A 20,627-nucleotide genomic window follows, 5' to 3' on the forward strand; every position below is an offset into this window, starting at 1 on the left:
TTCCTGCTGCTGGCCAAGAGAAGACTTCTAGGTGATTCTGGAGGGTTTGAATCAGCAAATTCTTCGACATTGCATCAAAATCTTCCCTTATACAATTTTTTTTACGAGCCTCTCCATTGGCTATAGGGATTTGAAGGGTAATCTCTTTGGTCTCGCGGCCCTCTTCATATGGGTTAGTGAGGTCGAGCGACTTTTGCTCGATGTTGCCAACTGCACGGAAGTAACATGTGTTGGATTGCTCTAAGTTGCCTCAAACAATTATCACATCTCCATTACCTGAATCCCATTTTGTCGAATACTAACTTGAATCCCATATTCTTGAACATTGACTTGAACAAAATGTTCACTGAGCTCTCAATATCGACCAAGAAACTACTAACATGGTAGTTACTTATTGAGGTAATAACGATGATAAATACATTATAAAGATCCCCGCGGAGGCAGAATCATGTCGGTAAATATGGTAGGTAAATGAGTGTTGCACTTTGGAGAGAAAGTTGTCGCACACAATTCTCTTGTCCGGAGCCTCTTTAGACTGCCCTGTTAGCACCCCTCGTAACATTTCTGCTACTTTAGGAAAGAGGAAATGAACAGTTGGAAGATGAAGCCAAGAAGAGGAATGAGGAGTTGAATAGCTAATGAAATGAGAGATGAAGCAAAAGGATCAGGAAGTCAATGAGGTCAGTTCACCTATAAATTGATGCCAGACAGAGGGAGATCAGGAGGTAGAAGAAATCCTAGCAGCTTTCCTTAGAGTCGAGCAACGTGAGAAGGAGAGGAGGATAGCGTCAGAGAAGCCCTAGTCGACAACGAGGAGGCCTGAGGAAGTATCGGTGTAAGTTTCAAGCAGTGGACAGGATGGCGTCAACTTCTAGAGCAAGACAAAGCCGAGTGTAGAAAAAGGAGTTGTGCGTCCGCGGGTAAGGGCTTCAATAAACCAGCAAAGAAGAGGAGATGAAGAAACATCACAGAGGAGGAAGAAGAGTCGATTTTAATTCAAGTTTGATACTATATTTAACATGATTAGGTTTCCAAGTTCTAGAAGGAACGACGTCAAGAGCAGGTGGATTATCTGTAAACGAAGTGAGTACTTTTATTCTTAAATTATAGCATCATTTTAATCTCTCTTCTAAATCAATTTTTTGGGTTGTTAATTATGCATGATTAGTGCAATTAATTATATTATTATTAAATTTTATCAGTCATTTTGATGCAAATATTTATAATCTCATGATGTGAAATAATTAATGTAATATATTATTACATGTTGAGTGATATGGAATTATGAATAATATGATTTACATAGATTTCTTGTATGTGCATGACCGACTGTGATAGAATCACCACTTAATAGTACTAGTGGGAGAACACGAATGTATCGGTGCACGTAAATAGAAAAAATATTGATATTGAAGTACATTAAGCGACACAACTTTTAAACCGTGCTCTTATGACGATTGTATATATATAAAATGATTTTTGTATGTTATTGATATAGTAAAATTCATTGAATAAAATGTTAAAAATTTATATTGATTTATTAAGAAACTTAACTAACATGCATATTATTTCTCTTTTCTCTTGCATTATTGTAGTTTAAGAGTGTGTATTTACTGGTTTATTTAGCTCATATTTATTTTCAAACTAATTTTTAGGTTTAATTAGTTGTTTAAAAGATGGGTGAAAGAAAATATAACATTTATAAAAGATGCGAATAACCAGTAACGAGGTAAAGTTATTTTATTTGATTTGTGACTCTTTCATAGTAATTGAATAAAGTAAATTTAATTTACACCTTCCGACCGTCTGTTCTCGCCTTGATTAATTCCAAGCCCCAGACCAGGTCATGAAAAAAGTGATATCATAGCCCGATGTTTAGAATTAATTAATTAAATCTTGATGAAAGAAACAATAAGATAATTATAAGCAAATTTTCATAATTTGAAAAAAAAATTAATGTTGAATCAATGTAATAATTATTATTCATTCAGGCATAATGATACACCTGAAATTATAGAAGAAGATTCGATAGAAAACGAAGAAGTACAATCTACTATAGTTGTGAACACGAATGTCCTCACTCAATTTATGATGTGTCCTCACTCAATTTATGACGACAATAACTCAGTTGATTCGATATTCTAGAAGAGGAAGTAGAAGTGATACCGTTGCTGTAGATAAATATTTGAAGCTTTTTCAAGATCTACGTCCACATTTGTTCAAGGGGACTGAAGACACGTTTGAAGCAGAGAACTAGCTAATGAGGAAGGAGAATATACTGGATAACATAACTTGTCCGAATAAAATAAGAGTACTGTTAGCGACTGTTGTGCTAGATGGAGAAGCCGAAAAGTGGGAGTGTGTGCAGTGTCAAGACAAGTGTGGAGACATAACCAACATGATGATAAGTTGGGAAGAGTTTGTGAATCTTTTTAGAGAGTGGTTCATACCCCTGTACGCTCAGTGAAAAATGCATGATAGATTCATCAAGTTAATGCAATGAGAGAAGACAGTTATGTCGTATGAAGCAGAATTCACTATAATATCAAGGTATGCGTCACCGTTGATTGCTACTGAAAACAAACTTGCTACAACTTCCTTTTTGGATTAAAGGATTATATCAGACAGCTATTAGTACCTTTAGGGATTGATGAATACTTGATATTGGTGGAACAAGCTAGAATGGTGGAGATCAATTTTCAGCATACTCAGAAGTGTAAGGAGATGCACAAGAGGAAGACTACAAAAGAGCATGTTGATATCTTAGAAGGATCCAATAAGAAGAGGTTAAAGAATAATTTGGGTGGAGTTAGCAGATGTACGACTCAAGATACTAGAGTCATTTGGGCCAAATGCAGAAGAAAACATAAAGTTGAATGCTTAATGTGCTCAAAACTTGTTATTAGTGTTGTCAACCTGGTCATATAGCATGGTGTTCCCCATCTCTTGGCCAAAATAGTGCTAAATATGAAAAATCAGGTGGATCTCCTTCATAGAAGTCTGCAGGTGGGCATAAAAAAATAGTCTATAGACATAAAGTTAACAAAGGAAACTGTTCAACCTCAAGTATATTTCCTTACTCATTGTGATCCTAAACAACCTACAACCGCTTACGGTGATGAGGTTTGATGAGTTTGGTTTTTTTTCCTAGCATACTGCCTTATTTTAGTAAATGTGTATTGTTATCCGAAGTATAGTTGAGTCACCTTGTATTGAGCCTTTATCTTTATAGTGATTACGTTTCATCTTAATAAATGACCTAGTTTTATGGATATCTAATGTTGACTTGCTTGAGCTCCGTTTATAAATTTCAAGGACGAGATTTGTAAATGGAAAAGCTCGTAATGGTTATGTTACTTAGGGGAAGAGGAAATAATCAACCGGAAGAGAAGAAGAAGAAGTTAAGTAAAGGAAGCGAGGAGTCTGACAACTGAAAAATGAGTGATTAAGCGAAAGGATCAGGAAGCCAAGGAGGTCAGTTCACATATAAATTGACGCGAGACAGAGGGAGATCAGAGGGTGAAGGAAATCCATAAAGTAAAATATGATAATTTTTTATATGCATAACATAAAGTTAATAGCTAGACAAAAGAAAATTTTAATTAAAGTTTGAGAATATAAATATCGTGATTAGGTTTCAATTTTTAGAATGATAGATGTTAAGAGAAAGCAGATTGTTTGTCAATGAGGTGAGCACTCATATTCTTAAATTGTAGTATCATTTTGATATCTCTTCTAATCCAATTTTATGGGTTGCTTATGCTTGATTAATGTGATTGATTATATTATTATTAAATTTTATCTGTCATTTTGATGTGAATGCTTATAATATCATAACATTAAATAATTAATGCATTTTTAGTGATATGAAATTATGAATGATATGATTTGCATAGATGTTTGTATGTGCATGCTTAATTATGATGAAATCATCTCTTGATGGTACTAGTGGGGGAACACCAATGTATTTGCGCATGTAAATGGAAAAGGATATTGATATTAAAATATCTTAAGTGATACAATTTTTAGATACTGCTATTGTGATGGTTGTGCATAGATAAAATAATATTTGTATGTTAATGATATAATAAAATTCATTGAATATCATGTGAAATGTTTATATTGTTTATTAAGAAGATTAATTAACATGCATATTGTTTTTTCTTTTCCCTTGCATTGTTTTAGTTTAAAAGTAAGAGTATTCACTAGCTCTTTTAGCTCACAATTATTTTTAAACTATTTTTTTAGGTTTAATTAGTTGATTAAAAGATGAGTGAAAAAGAGTAACATTTATAGAAGACGAACAGAACAAGTAATGAGGTAAAGTTATTTTATTTCATTTAGTGGCTCTTTCATAGTAGCTGAATACAATAAATTTATATCACACTTTCTGATTGTTTGTTCCTGCCTTAGTTAATTCAAAGTCATGGGACGGGTCATGATACCACTCCAACTATATAAATAGCATTCACTTTGACTGGTGCCTTCCCATGACTCTGAATCGCTACTTCTAGTGTTGCAAACTACGAGCTTTCCAATTATGATCAACTTTGACCAGGCTTCGAAGGTATTATTATTCCTTTGTATTATTACTATGGTCTTCAAGATACACAATATTTCTTAGTGCCCAAATAAAAGCGCTGGTCCTTATTGGCGGTGACTTACTGAAATACTTCTTGTTCTGTATAGCCTGCACCAGCTTAGCCATTGATGCCCTCAATAGGGTCACTTATGGTACTTCTTAATCATGCAGCGAGCACTCATTATAACGAGCCAGCCTCTGGCCAGGGTAACAAGCCTAAGATCCTCAGTTGTAACTTCTATCAGCCCCTTTGTTGTCTCAAGGCCACCAATTTTTCTCATACGGTGGATGGGTGAAAGGACGTAAGTATTCCTTCGGCATCTAGCTATCACCTTTGGGAGCCCTCTTATGCAGACGACTGGTGGAAGAGTCTGCTCTGATGGAAGTAGGGATGGATTTGTACTCCTCAGCCAAGATGTGATTGTTGACCAGCTTCAACAGCTTGACCATGATCTTTAGTCACTGCAAGCCTAGAACATGTCAGAATGGACATGCTTTTAGCTCTTGAGCCAGGTCAGCGTGTGCTACCGCAGGTTCCATATCCCACAACTTTCCTTCTATAATCAAGTGATAAATGAGCAGGGGCTGTCACTTTGCTCTTGCGTGATCTGCAACTGGGCTTGTGAACTATTTTGAGGCTTATTGACGCTAATAAACTATGACATAATCATCCTTTTGAAATTAACGAATGAAGTGATCACTCTTGGTGACAACCATTGAACCACCCAGGAGCCGACTCCCTCATCACAGTGAAGAATAGACTGCATTTCAGCTTGTCGATGATCTTTAGCAAACAAATGAGCTATTCAAAGGATCTAAGTGGTCGTTTGGATCAATCTAAGACTTGTGCGATGGAGCGCATTAATTTAAATCTCTCCGGGGGCTTGGCTTCAGAAATTTACCAAGAGAGTATGCTCTCTGACTGGCAGGATGCCTTGGTTTACCCAAATTATTGTCAGTTTATTAGCATCGACCCAACACTATCGATGTACTGGGAATCTCTAACACTTTCTTTAAGAAGGATACCCTTTGGTCGTCGGGTGCCAATGATTTCTATCGGGGGTTTTGCTCCCTTCCTTAAGCCAAAATCTCCTTGAGGTTATTCATCATAACGTCCTTCACTCTTGGATTTATTACTGCACAAGCTCTTTATTGCACTTTGTATTGATGATATCTCTGTTATAGATTTATTTTTCTTGTGCCACCCCTCTTCTTGTTGCTAACATGATCAACGCTCAACGCACCTTTCTGGATATTCAATCATGATTTATTCATGAACCACATTTATAGAATAAAGCATAAGATAGGAGAGAGAGAATGAGAGACAGAGAAATATAAAGATATGTGCAAGGAATGGAAAGTAATTTAGAGCAAGTTTGTAACCTTTTATCCATATAATGATCTTATCTTTATAGAGAAGGGGTAAAATATGTAAATTTTCATTTATGCCCCGCTTTAGTAAGGGATGGACATGTTATTCTAGTTATTTTACATATGTGGGCTTAGAGCCCGACTACTCTAGGGCTTAGCTGGTCGGACTGACAAGCCCTTGGTAGGCTAGACTAGACCCACCAATCAGTTAGGTTTCATGCTGCTTGTTGGCTGATCTTTTATTGGCGAAGGGTTTCATTGATTCGATTGCCTAAGTAGTGACGATCAGTTGATCAAGTTTAGTCATCGACCCTCAATCCCTAATAAGAAACTCTTGTATGCAAAGTGAAGCTAGACTATTGGGTAGAGTGTGAATCACCATAATATCATAGATAGTTACTCTTAGACGAAGAGATCTTGAGGGATGGATAAGACTTGTCGTCTTATTGATTTTTGATGATATTTTAGGGAGACCGGTGGTTGTCTCTCTTATAACTGCAGGACCCGAGGTGTTAGCTTCTCTCTTAAAATGCTTTCATCATGACAAATAGTTTGGGCTATCGTGTGCTTCGCTTGTAGTCGAATTGCTTAGGTTCTAGATGTTTGGTTGCCTTAGTTAGCGTGGTATTGATAGGACTAGTTTGTCAGACTTGATATGTCTGATCGGATAAGTTGGTCTCCAAGTCTTCTGCCTGTGGACCCTCCTTTAATATGCCTTTTCTCAAATGAACCGTCAGATTGCATTGAAATTTGTGCCGACACTTCTTCTGCGTACAGTAAGTATGAAGATCTATCAAATAAAAATTATGATCCAACACAAGATAAATTTTTTTCTTCTCAATTTTAAAAATTCATGAAAAAATAATGTTTCAACATATTTTAATTATTTCTATCGATCGAAAATTATTAGATATACTTTAAATGAATATGTATAAAACTTACTATGAATTTATCCGGTATAAATCCAACAGTTCTAAATCTTATGGCAAAATATTGATAAAAATATCCAAATCTATAATATTATTCAATAATAAGGACTTGATATCTTGAAATAATACATATTTATTTATCCTTTTATAATATCAAAATCTATAATAATATTCAATAATAAGGACTTAATATCTTGAAATAACACATATTTATTTATCTTTTTCTGTATATATGGGAAACTACTATATTATATGACTTTGTCCATTAATCTCAATGCTAATTATTAAATTAATGCTTGAAAAAAAAATGGAAGATTTACATACCACACAATTTTTATATATTTATGTATCTACCATCTAAAATTTGATATTTAATTATATAATATTTTATTTTCACAATCATATTAAAATTTATGCATAAAAATACATTAAATTTTAAAGTTTAATTAAATATTAAATATTAAAATTTAATCCTAATATTAGCGCCGATCTTCGCTCGCTCGATTTAAATATGTTCCCTTCTTCGTCTTCCTCGTCGGAGTGGTCTCGATCATTATGGGGGAAGCTCGCTGGTCCATGAGCATAAACAGCTCTGAACTGTGGAAAGGGGACACGAGCTTCTTTAGTTCTCTGAAGAGCGAAGACGACGAGGAGGCACTGAAATGGGCTGCTCTCGAGAGGCTTCCGAGCTGGAACAGGATGAGGAAGGGAATCCTCAACATTGGTCAAGATCCCACGGAGATCAATATCCAGAGTTTAGGGTTTCAAGAGAGGAAGAACTTGTTAGACAGGTTGATGAGAGTTGCCCATGAAGACCACGAGGGCTTTCTTATGAGGCTCAAGGATCGAATCGACAAGTAAGATTCATAGAAGCAGAGCATTGATAAGAAACGAACGATGAAACAAATGTTTCAGAGATTTTTTCTTTTTTGGGGGGATTCTGAAAATACTAATAAGGAAGTTTGCACTTGTTTCAGTATTCTCAATTATTTTATTTTTTCATAGACAGAAATTAAGTAGGATCGTTTCAGATACGACATTTTTATATGAAAATAAGAATTAAACATGGCTAGCTTTTCATTTGCATCTCACACGAATTTTTGTACGTAAACTCCAGAGTAGGAATTGATTTCCCGACAATAGAGGTGAGGTATGAACAACTCAGTATTAGCGCTGAAGCTTATGCAGGCAGCAGAGGTTTGCCTTCCTTCTTCAGATCAATTGTCAATACCATCGAGGTAATTGGAGGGATTAATACTATGTGTTCTTCTGTAAATTTATAAGTGCTGAAATGGTTTTTCTTTTTTAATTAATTTTTTTCAGCCGGTTGCAAACTTTCTTCACATACTCCCAAGAACAAAGAAAACTATAACAATCCTCAATGATATTAGTGGAATCATCAAGCCTCGCAGGTCTCTTCCCTTTTATGAACTCGTATGAGATTTGTAATTGTCTTAGTTTATTTTCTGATTAATCTCTCATCTTGATAAACTAAATATCATCTCCAGGTTGACTCTGCTTCTAGGTCCCCCAGCTTCAGGGAAGACCACATTGCTGTTAGCGCTTGCTGGAAAGTTAAGCTCCGATCTTAAGGTCCTTAAGCCTATCTTCTAATTTCTCTTCTATTCTACTCTCTTTGCGGGTTAGCGTAATTTAAATCTTTTCTTACAAGATGTGGATCCTGCCTGAAACTATGATGCAGGTTTTTGGGAAGGTAACTTACAATGGCCATGAAATGGATGAGTTTGTTCCACAGAGAACAGCAGCATACATAAGTCAGCATGATGTTCATATTCCGGAGTTGACAGTGAGAGAAACACTGTCTTTCTCTTCTAGGTTTCAAGGAATTGGCTCTCGGTATGGTAGGTACAATAGCCATACAGATAATTGGAAAATTGTTTGGTTTTTCTATGCAAAAGTTGTATTCATTTTCCTGAATCTATAATGCAGAGATGTTAACTGAGCTAGCAAGAAGAGAGAAGGCAGCAAACATCAAACCAGATCCTGACATAGATGTCTTTATGAAGGTTAGATAAGCAGAATTGTTGCTGATTTCTTCTGCCTTTAAAATGCTTATCATCGTCATTATCATTAGCCTTATCCCAATGATTCTGGCTCAACTTTTTGAATCTCCATTCTCCATTCATCTCCAATGAGTGTTGCAAATGGCATTTGTTGAGATCAATCTCAGAGTAAGAAATATTCACACATGAATGTTAAATAAGAGTTTAGTTTTTAATATGACACTTTTGGTTCAGTTCTTTGGGTTGATTGGTGTTTAACTAATAGTAAACTGGGCTATATGTGCAACCGTGGTGCTTGTTCGTCTAACGAAAGGTATTAGAGCCAGATGTGATATTAGAGTTGATGTTTTGACTAAAAACAAATGATTCATGTGGTTACGGCACGTCAGAGTTTAAGCCCATATCAGTTATTTGAAAAGTAGTTTGATGCATGCAAGGGTTATAGATTTAGTTTCATATCAAATAGTTAAAAATATATTAGTAATATCATAATATCAAATAATTCACCCCCCTCACCCTTATGCTGAGTCTTTTGGATTGAAAATGAGTTTATCCACTTGTGTATTCAGTACAACTTCAATTTTCTTTAATTTTTCATTCCCTAACAAGTGATATCAAAGTTGATGATTCCGTAGGATTCAAGTCTATTGAATGGCCTTTATCATGGTCGAAAAATTATCAAGTGTTGGTAACTTCTATACCAGTCCATATAGCATGATTCTTGATAATGTTAAAATACTTCCATTTGAGGGTAGCATCACCAAAGTGGAGAGCTCTCGTGTGAGAGGAGATTATCAAGGTATTTGAGAGTATTCAGTTTAATTAAATATCAAAGAGTTGAAAAATATATTGGTTGTGAAATACTAAATGGTTTGCCTTCACTTATAAACCAATTTTTTTTGGAGCTAAATTCGGTTTGACTGCTGGTGTTTGAGGTCTAACATCGGTTCTCTTTTAGTTTATACTATTAAACGTGGCTTCCATGCATTTTTATGCCTTTTATGATAATTTTTGAGAGTTGGTTACTCTTGTACAAGCTTCATTTAATTGAGTGGGCTCTTTGTATGGGACACTATGATGATGAAAATGTATTTTTTTATGAGATCACATCCGAGTAAAAATTAGTTCCATATAATATTAAAAAGTGAAATAAGTGTTTGATTCATATAATATTAGCGACCCTTGTTCATTGGCTTTGGATTTTAGTTTGATGTTTATGTATCGGGCTCAACTTGGGCCCCACAATATCACACCGTTCTAAAGTATTATTAAACCTATTTCATGCAAATTCATCTTAGTTATATTAGATTTTATTGGAGTTAAAAGTGTTTACTATTATAAATGATAAAACTTGCTTTCCTCACATAGTGTTTTTCTTTGTACTGTGTGCTGTAATTTTCTTTCTTCCATTCATAAATTTTCTGCTGCTCATGGTTTATGCATAGTATGGTTGATGTATTCAGATTCTGTTTCTTTTTCTTGTAGGCAGCTGCAATGGAAGGGAAGAAAAATGGAGTTATTACAGATTATATACTAAAGGTAACTTTCTGTGGTTGACATTTAGGTAATTTAGGTCCAATTGGTTTCACGGGGAGCGTTAGAAGTGCTTGAATCCCATTTTTAGAAGTTAGATCAAGCATTTTTTTTATTGAAATCATGTAGAATTGAGTTTTAATATTCAAATCTTCCTTAAAAAAGGGTGGCAAGTGAGTTTCATTCTTGTGGCCAAGTAAGCACCTTTAATTTTACCTTTTAAAAGAATGGAATAATATTAAAATGCTGAGATTATGGGTTATAATATTACTTTTAAATAAAAATAAAAGTTAAAAAAAAAAATTATTATGAGAGTGAGTAGAAATGAAACTCGGTGTAGCCCAAATAAAACATAGTCTAGGTGAATAAGTGAGTTACTGCAAAAGTATAGATGCCACTGTAACTTAGATGCATCTTACTTCTTGATTTGAAATCCATACACTTTCAAGCAATGAAACAAATTGGCCCTAAAAGAAACTCTATCAACTTTCTTAGATCCAACAAAAGAAACTAAAATGAGCTTCCCCTGTTTCTTAAAATAACAGATTCTAGGATTGGATATTTGTGCTGAGACCTTGCTAGGAGATGAAATGTTAAGGGGCGTCTCAGGAGGGCAGAAGAAGCGTGTCACCACAGGTAGACTAATCAAATTGATGAAAAGCTACTCTTGTTTATTGACAAATCATTTCCAGTTAATACACATGTAATGAATATCTATGAATGATACGGAATGATGTGAAATATCACATAGGTGAAATGTTGGTTGGACCAGCACAAGCATTATTTATGGATGAAATTTCGAATGGTTTGGATAGCTCCACAACCTTCCAGATGGTTAATGCAATACGGCAAGCAATTCACATTCTTGGTGGAACAGGAGTTATCTCCCTACTCCAACCAGCACCAGAGACATATGAGCTTTTTGATGATATAATTCTCTTATCCGATGGGCAGATAGTATATCAAGGATCCACTGCAAACGTGCTTGAATTCTTTGAGTGGATTGGTTTCAAATGCCCCAAAAGGAAAGGTGTTGCCGACTTCTTGCAAGAAGTATGCTACTCCCAATAAGCCTTCATGTAACTTGTTCATTATTCATCTTCTTCATCATCATCATCTTCATCATTACAAGTTGCACAAATTATTTGGGGTTAGCTTTATGAGGCCTTATGCATTCACTTTTATTGTTGCATAAGTTGCTACCTCCACTTTATGCAAATCTTTAATTATTTCTAGTAAGACACCTTGGCCCTTTCCCCCATTCATTCACATTGATTCTACCCTCCTTGTTCTTGCTGCCCCTCAAACAAGTTCGTTTTTTTATTCTCAAACTAAACACTTAATTCCTATTTTAACTTGAAGCTAGTTAATCTTCCTGTTTCGTTCATAGGTCACATCCAAGAAAGACCAAGAGCAATATTGGGCAAGACCTAACAAACCTTACAGATTTGTTACTGTAAGAGAATTTGCAACTGCCTTTCATTCATTTCATGTTGGAGAAAAGCTTGGAAGAGATCTTTCTTTTCCATTTGACAAGAGAAAGAGCCATCCTGCAGCGTTGACTACTTCAAAGTATGGTGTGAGAAAGATAGAACTACTGAAAGCTTGTGCTGACAGAGAATGGTTGTTAATGAAAAGGAACTCCTTTGTGTATGTATTCAGGGCATTGCAAGTGAGTTTTACATCTCTTGTGAAATTTTAAGACTAAAATTTTACACAAACCTTTCTACAATAATTTAAATAAAATCTTTTGTTGCAGATTGCAGTCATGGCATTAATTGCGATGACGATGTTCTTGAGAAGCAACCTGCACCGTAACACTTTAAATGATGGAATGACTTACATGGGTGCTCTTTACTTTTCACTCATCATGTCGATGTTTAATGGACTCTCTGAGATTGGTTTGACTGTAATCAAGCTGCCTGTTTTTTTTAAACAAAGGGACTACCTCTTCTATCCTTCTTGGGTCTGTGCTTTACCTGTATGGATTTTGAAGATTCCTGTCTCATGCTTGGAAGTCGCAATTTGGGTGCTCCTCAATTACTTCGTTATAGGATTTGATCCTAGTGCAGCAAGGTGAGAATTTACTATATTTGCACGCTCTAAGATGCCTTATTATTTTAGAATGAGAAAAGGGTCAAAATGGTCCTTGACTATTTGCAAGGAGCCATTTTAGTCCTATAGTTTATATAAATCAAATTTAGTTCCCAAACACTTTTAATATGGGTTGAATGGTATGTAGTGAAGACTATTGTAGCCCCACTGAAAGAGTCCTGAGACTAATTTAACGCTTTTATAAACTCTGGGACTAAAATGGTCTCATTTAAACAGTCAAGGGACTTCTAATCGTTTTATATTTAAGAATTAACATCTTGATGTTCTTGCACAGATTCTTCAAGCAATATCTACTGCTTGCTCTAGTCCATCAGATGTCTTCTGGATTATTTCGCTTCATCGCCGTAATTGGCCGAAATCTTGTCATTGCGGGCACAATAGCATCTTTCTCACTACTTGTGATTGTAGTTTTAGGTGGATACATCTTGGCGCATGGTATGGGATTTCATTCAAAATATTCATATTTAGTTTTAAAGGATTTATCTGCTGGAATGAATGAAAAATTAGAATTCTTAAATTGAATTCCAAATAGTTGGGCTAAGGCAGCTGATGATGATGAAACTAAACAAATTAAGTTGTAACATTCAACATTAAGCATTTTGCTCTATGTTGGCAGGTGATGTGAATAAATGGTGGATTTGGGGATTCTGGATGTCACCTCTCATGTACTCACAAAATGCTATTTTTGTGAATGAATTCCTTGGAAAGAGTTGGAGCCAAGTAAGATGATTTTTAATCGAAAAATTTTGACCAAGGATATCTAAAGCCAAATTTTACTGTGGATGTTGGACACTTCTTCCCAAGTTGCAAGATATTGGCTTTTATGGAGCAGAAACTAGCCATTTTTTATGAACTCGATTGATTGATTCTTCTAGAATAGAAGGGATGTCTTGCAATTTGAAAATGTTTTGCAGTTCAAGATGAAATGCCTTTCATCTTAATATTTTCCATCCTAAACTGCCAAGCAAGTATAAAAATCTCATAATATGAGAAGAAAAGAACCGAACAATAACTTATTATCTAATTTTTCTATTGCAGATCATGCCTGGAACAAATCAGACGCTTGGCCTCAATATTTTGAAAGCTCGCGGAATGTTTCTAGAAGCAAAATGGTACTGGATTGGTGTAGCAGCAACAATTGGATATGTTATCCTTGTCAACTTCTTTTTCACAATTGCTCTAACCTTTCTTAAATGTGAGGGATCTCATAACAATTTCAAACAGCTTAAAACGGAACTCTATTTTCATCTTTAGTCTAAAGTGTATCTTGTTTAATTCATGCAGTATCTAGAGGCAGTCATACTGCTACTACATCTGAAGTTTCTATGAGAGAAAAGCAAATGAATATTAAAGGAGAGTTCAAAAAAGGATTTATTCATGGGAGGAAAACTGATCACCAAACTGCATCAAAGACACCTCCCACCAAAAAGGAGCAAAATTTCCTATATGATACAAATAACTATAAGAAACCGCCCATGTACGCATCTGATGTTGCACAAGCAAGCGAGATGAAGGGAATGGTGCTTCCATTTGTACCGCTTTCACTCACCTTTGACAATATTAGATACTCAGTTGATATGCCCGTGGTAACATTTTTCATTCAGTAATTGATAAATCAATGCTTGAGCTATAAAATTTCACTTTATTCGACATAAATGTTGATATCTTATAAATTTATGTATCTAGGAAATGAAAATACATGGTATTGAGGAGGAGAAATTGGTGCTACTAAAGGGCGTGAGTGGTTCCTTTAGATCAGGAGTTCTTACAGCATTAATGGGTGTTAGTGGAGCAGGGAAGACTACTCTTATGGATGTACTGGCTGGTAGAAAACTAGGAGGATATATAGAGGGAAATATAAACATATCTGGTTATCCCAAGAAACAAGAAACTTTTGCCCGTGTATCAGGTTACTGCGAACAAAATGACATTCACTCTCCTAATTTAACCGTTTATGAATCCCTTGTTTTTTCAGCATGGCTTCGCCTGCCTGTTGATGTTGACTCTGTACAAAAACAAGTAAGTTGATCTGTAGTTTTACTTTTTACTACTTTCTCATTTCATTATTTCAAATCTTATGACTATTAAATGTGCATATCAGATGTTCATTAACGAGGTAATGGAGCTAGTAGAGTTGACTCCATTGATGGGAGCATTAGTTGGATTGCCTGGTGTTAGTGGATTGTCCACTGAGCAACGCAAGCGGTTAACCATTGCCGTTGAGCTTGTTGGTAATCCATCCATCATATTCATGGATGAACCTACTTCTGGCCTTGATGCTAGAGCAGCAGCTATTGTTATGAGAACCGTGAGAAATACAGTGGACACTGGAAGGACAGTTGTTTGCACAATTCATCAACCGAGCATCGATATATTTGAAGCATTTGACGAAGTGAGCAATAACTATGCATATAAGCTTTTTTTTTTTGAAAAAAAATTCCTTCTCTTAAAGTAAATTTTATTTGGCTTAATCTTATGCTTTATACTTAAACTTTGTTTATTTCTAGCTGTTCCTTATGAAAAGAGGAGGTGAAGAGATATATGTTGGACCACTAGGCAAAAATTCCTGCCACCTTATTTCTTATTTTGAGGTAGTGAAACAAAATGTTTTTTTTTTAAGTTATTTATAATGTATGCTTAAATAAATGTAATTATTGAAACCATGTCATTTTAACTTTCTAGGAAATTCGAGGAGTCAGGAAAATTAAAGATGGTTATAATCCTGCTACATGGATGTTGGAAGAGACCACACCTGAAAAAGAGGATGAGTTAGGAGTTAATTTTAGTGAATTATACAAGAATTCAGACATGTATCAGTAAGTGGTTAAGTGGCTCAATTCCTTGTGGCTTGTTTGGGATCAATTTTATTTTATTATTTTTTTGTGTTTGTTTCTTCCCTTCTTAAAAACATTTTTGTTTAATATATTTTTAACATGTTTATTTTTTCTAAGATCGAATAAACATGCTTTTGAAAATGCTAAACAAGTTTGGTTGGTTTGAGTTTTTTCAAAAACAACCATATCTCAATCAAAAATACCAAACATATTTTGTTTCAAATCAAGACAAACAAAATAAAATAAAAACAAAAAATGAAAAACAAAAACAAAAATGATCCCGAACGCCTGATAGATTGCATTCCTCAATTACTTTACAGGGGGAACAGAACACTGATGAGAGAACTTAGTAAACCGCATCCAGGAACAGTTGATCTTTATTTTCCTACCCAGTATTCACAATCTTTTTCAACTCAATGCATGGCTTGCCTGTGGAAACAACGCCTGTCATATTGGAGAAACCCTTCATATACTGCAGTGAGATTCTTCTTTACGATTATGATAGCCTTCATGTTTGGAGGAATCTTCTGGGGTCTTGGCAAAAAAAGGTGTGCCCCTTTTCAAATAAGAGTGATTTAACTACTCCTTTGTACAAGAAATTTACATCAGAACAATTAGTTTTACTCTCTACCTTAATAATTTTAGGGGAAAACGACAAGATTTATTCAATGCAATGGGTTCTATGTATTCTGCGGTTCTATTCATGGGGATATCATATTCTACATCAATAAGACCAGTTGTGTCGTGTCGATTGAGCGAACGGTGTTTTATAGAGAGAAAGCTGCAGGAATGTACTCGCCATTTCCATATGCCTTTGGACAAGTAAGTTTGCCGCACCACCACAACATTCTCTTGTTGGTGCTATGTTTCATGTTTATGTCTCTTATACTTCCTTCCATGTAGGTTGTTGTTGAGCTCCCTTATGTTTTGGCTCAGTCAGTAGTGTACGGTATCATAGTATATTCTATGGTTGGATTTGAATGGACTGCCTCTAAGCTCTTATGCTACATCTTCTTTATGTATTTCACATTACTATACTTCACTTTCTACGGCATGCTGGCGGTTGGTGTGACCCCCAATTTCCATGTGGCCGCTGTTGTTTCATCTGCTTTTTATGGCATATGGAACCTATTCTCTGGATTTGTAATCCCAAGACCAGTAAGTTGAATCTCTCTCTCTCTCTCACCTATTCTCTGGATTTTCATGCTTTCATTTTTTATGGTGAATCTCTCTCTCTCTCTCTCATGCTTTCATTTTTTATGGTATATGTATTGATAGAAAAAAATGTCAAAATGGTCCCTGACTCTTTGGAAGGCTAAATTTTAGTATGAAGGTCTATAAAAGTGTCAACTTAGACCAGTTTAATAGGAGCTAAAATTATCTTTATGGTACACTATTTTAGCCGATATTAAAAGTGTTTGGAGCTAATTTGACATTTTTATTGATTCTGTGATTAAAATGATCTCACGAAGTAGTTGGGGACTATTTTGGCAATTGACTCTTTACTAATGATATTTATTTATTTATGATGCAGAGAATGCCTGTATGGTGGAGTTGGTATTATTGGGCTTGCCCTGTCGCCTGGACATTGTATGGAATGCTTACTTCACAATATGGAGATGTTAATGAACCATTAGACACAAATGAAACAGTGGCAGAGTTTTTGAGGAGTTATTTCGGATATCGGCATGATTTCCTAGGTTTCGCCGCATTTATGGTCGTCGGATTTGCATTTCTCTTTGCTGGCTTATTTGGAACTGCAATCAAGGTGTTGAATTTCCAGAAAAGATAACCCGGCTTGCCGAGTAAATTTCTGTTGATCTGATTGAGTAGCAGACAACCATTTATATGGTTTTAGGGTTCACAATGTTTTGCGTTTTTTTTTTTTTATTTCTAATTTATAGTAATAATGGTATATGATGTATAGAAATTGTAAGAATTTGAATTGAATAGGTTTTTAAGGTTGTTATTATATTTTAATTTCCTTTTTTTTTGTTGTTTTTTCACAAAAATACCCGAAGGGTTACAAAATAAAGGGGAAAAAAGACATGCTATTGATAAATCGTTAAACTTAAATTGATAAATGTGCTAGAATTTAAGGTGTCAAAATAAATGAGATACTTGGCGTATTAATTGTATAAGCAAAGATTGTTCGACACAAATCTCAGGGTAAATACAAATCTTGAGATAATTTTTGGAGCAAAAAACACTCAAATTTTGATCAAAAGAGTCCAAGGTTTTGATTTCAACAAACATATAGTTAAGCTGATTGACTCTACGAGACATGCCCAATGATACTAAAAATGGATTGATATGAGTCAAATCAAGCTTAGATCTAGCCATCAAGCCACTTTTGAAAGATTTCAACGCATAATCAGATAGTCAAACAAATTCAGAATCTGACATTTATATAGTTAAATCAAGTGTCTTAACAAAAAAATCCAACGAGCATAAGATCACTTGATTTTGACATCATTAAGACACTCAAATATCCACCGAATATCGTTCTATCAAAAGGATCTCTCTAGGCCATTAGATTAAGAGTGATTTAGATTTTTTTTTTCATTTACAACCTAGACTCGATAAATAGAACCCTATCCCTTTTTTGTGAAGGGGACTAGACCCTTGAGTAAGAGGGAGGTTAGAGCTTGAAGAGGAGGGAGCTAAAGTCCAGAATCCTGCACCGACGATCTAGTTTACACCTCTTTCTACTGGAGCCGCCAACCACCGCTAACCACCGTTGGCCTCCTGCTCCTACAACTGTTAATAACAGCCAATCATCGCCAGCCTCTTACATCTACAATCGCCAACACTGTCAAACAATGCTTGTCGGCCGCCTCTGACCACAATCAACCTCTTGCATGCTCCTACAAATGTTAATAACAACCAATCATCGTCAGCCTCTTACATCTATAATCGCCAACACTGTCAAACAATACTTGTCGGCCGCCTCTGACCACAATCAACCTCTTGCTCCTCTAGTAGCCAGCCAACTCCGGCAGTCGTCGCCGCCACTATCGACCAACACTGACAGTCATTGACACCGCCACAGCCAGCTAACTTTGGTCGTCGTTGTGAACTAACTCTGGTCGTCACTGTCATCGCTTTCTGCCAACTTCAGTTGTTGACACTCCCTGTCTAACACTGGCTACCGCCACCATCAACTGTCAACTCCTTCGACACCTCTAGCATCTCCATCCGTCGTTACTTTCGGCTAACTTGGGTTGTCGTTGCCTCTGGCACCCCCATTGGGCTCCATCACCGCCACCTCTAATACCTTCAACCATCGCCACCTCCAACACCTTCAACCACTGCTGCCTCTGACACCTCCAGCCACCACTTTCGCCTTTGGCACCTCTAGTCACTGTGGCTTTCGACCAACTTCAGCAGTCGTTGCCCTCCGACACAACTGCCTTGTGCCAACTCTAGCCTCCACCGTTTTATCATTGTCATTTTCGACCAACTACGATTGCCACCGCCCTTCGCCGAACACCGGCCACCACAACTTCAAGCACCTCTGATCGCTGTCGCCTCTGCCAACTCTGACTGTCGTCAGTTGGTAGCTCTAGTCACTGTTGTTTCTAACTAACTCTGATTACCTTCGCCTATGGCCAACTTCAAGCACCTCCGGTCGCTGTCCCCCTTCAGTCAATTCTAAATGTTGCCACCCTCCGACAAATTCCAGCGACCGCCGCCTACAAAACCTTTGACTGTCGTAGTCAAACTCTAACCACCACTTGAAGGCCATCATCGATCGTCATCGACCGCTTTCGTCCAACTCTGACCACAACCTGACGACCATCATCGATCGTCATTGGCCACCACATGTTCCTTGAAGCGAAGTCCCTTGTGAAGTCACATTGTGCGCTGCGAAATCCCAGCATACGGTGCGAAATACTGAAGCGCGACATATGTGTAATAAAGCACCCCGAAAAAGGTGTAATGACACCTCCCAAAGGCGATGTAACAACAGACCCTAGATATCGATGTTGTAACAGCACACCTAAGATACAAACATTGTAACAATGCACCCCAAATATGATGCAATGACACCTCCCAAAGACGATGTAACCATGCACCCGGAAGACAGTGACATTCTCCGGACTCCTAAAATTCCCAACTTACAGCTCTCGACTCCGGCCCACACGGCCTATGAATGTCATTACAACTAACCACCACGACACATGTGACCAAATACTGCCTACATGGTCTACAACTCATGCAACTCCAAACAGTTGCTCCCACGACTTATGGGCATCATCACAACTCAGCCCTATGACCTACTTAGCCAGCTATGACTTACACGATGCATAGCTCGTGCAACTCCCGACTCTTACCTTAGCAGCCTAAGGACATCTTCACAATTCACCACTACGACCTACATGACCAACTATGCCTACATGTCTTAAAGCTGGTGCATCTCCCGACTCTTTTCCCACCGCATAAGAAGGTCGTCATAGATCACCGCTACAGCTTATGTGACCACCTATGGCCTACATGACTTACATCTAGTGCAACTTTTGACTCCTTCTCCTGCAGCCTACGAGCGTCGCCATTGCTCACCACTACGACCTACATGATCAACCGTGACTTACATAGGACACCGCTAATTCCTATATATTTACATATCTAACACTTAAATTCCAATTGTTACATGTATATGTCACCCTATATATACATGAAAAATGTGCATTTCAGTTTTTTAAAGTTAAAATGATGATACATTTGATGCGACATGAATGATTTTGGTGGTATAAAAGTAAGGATTAGAGCTTACGTGCTAGACATTAAAAACCATAGGAATTGGATGATATGAATGTAAATGCCCCAAAAGGACAATCATTTTGTGTTATTGCAAATATAATACATGAATTGAGGTATATTTCTTATCACAATTCCAACATTGTCTGACATTCTATAAGAATCTAACATGACTTCATTCTGAGTCGTCCGGTCCTTCATTCCAACGAAGCCTTTTTAACTCATCTCATGTTGCTCAAATTCATCAAACTTTAAACAAAATAAAAAATTTGAACAGGTTGGCTAAATATATATATATATATATATTTCTTTTTGTAATAATCTAAGCATGAGTTGAATAATAGTACAAGCTAAATTAATAGTCAAATTCAAAAAGGTTTAACAGCTCACCATATTACATTTACAGGTGATATCATTTGCATTAATTAACTTGTTTGTTGGTTAAGGCTTCGTTTGAGAACGATTATCCTGCTTCGTT

At 36.3% G+C, this 20,627-nt stretch overlaps 1 protein-coding gene across 1 annotated transcript; it reads left to right on the top strand.

Moving 5' to 3' along the window:
• The first annotated feature begins 7,406 nt into the window (after nt 1-7,406).
• LOC110025128 (ABC transporter G family member 44-like) lies at nt 7,407-17,262 on the top strand. The gene is given in 24 exon segments (XM_020725416.1): nt 7,407-7,739; nt 8,000-8,120; nt 8,206-8,294; nt 8,391-8,475; nt 8,585-8,744; nt 8,833-8,909; nt 10,392-10,445; nt 10,985-11,075; nt 11,191-11,492; nt 11,830-12,111; nt 12,199-12,515; nt 12,829-12,989; nt 13,171-13,274; nt 13,593-13,749; nt 13,839-14,140; nt 14,241-14,573; nt 14,656-14,946; nt 15,062-15,145; nt 15,237-15,370; nt 15,709-15,936; nt 16,034-16,124; nt 16,127-16,210; nt 16,292-16,546; nt 16,923-17,262. Coding segments are annotated over 24 exon segments (4,362 nt in total). The 5' UTR covers nt 7,407-7,437; the 3' UTR covers nt 17,181-17,262.
• Nucleotides 17,263-20,627: the final 3,365 nt, after the last annotated feature.

This window comes from Phalaenopsis equestris, unplaced genomic scaffold (assembly GCF_001263595.1).
Source record: "Phalaenopsis equestris unplaced genomic scaffold, ASM126359v1 Scaffold000291, whole genome shotgun sequence".
NCBI lineage: Eukaryota > Viridiplantae > Streptophyta > Magnoliopsida > Asparagales > Orchidaceae > Phalaenopsis > Phalaenopsis equestris.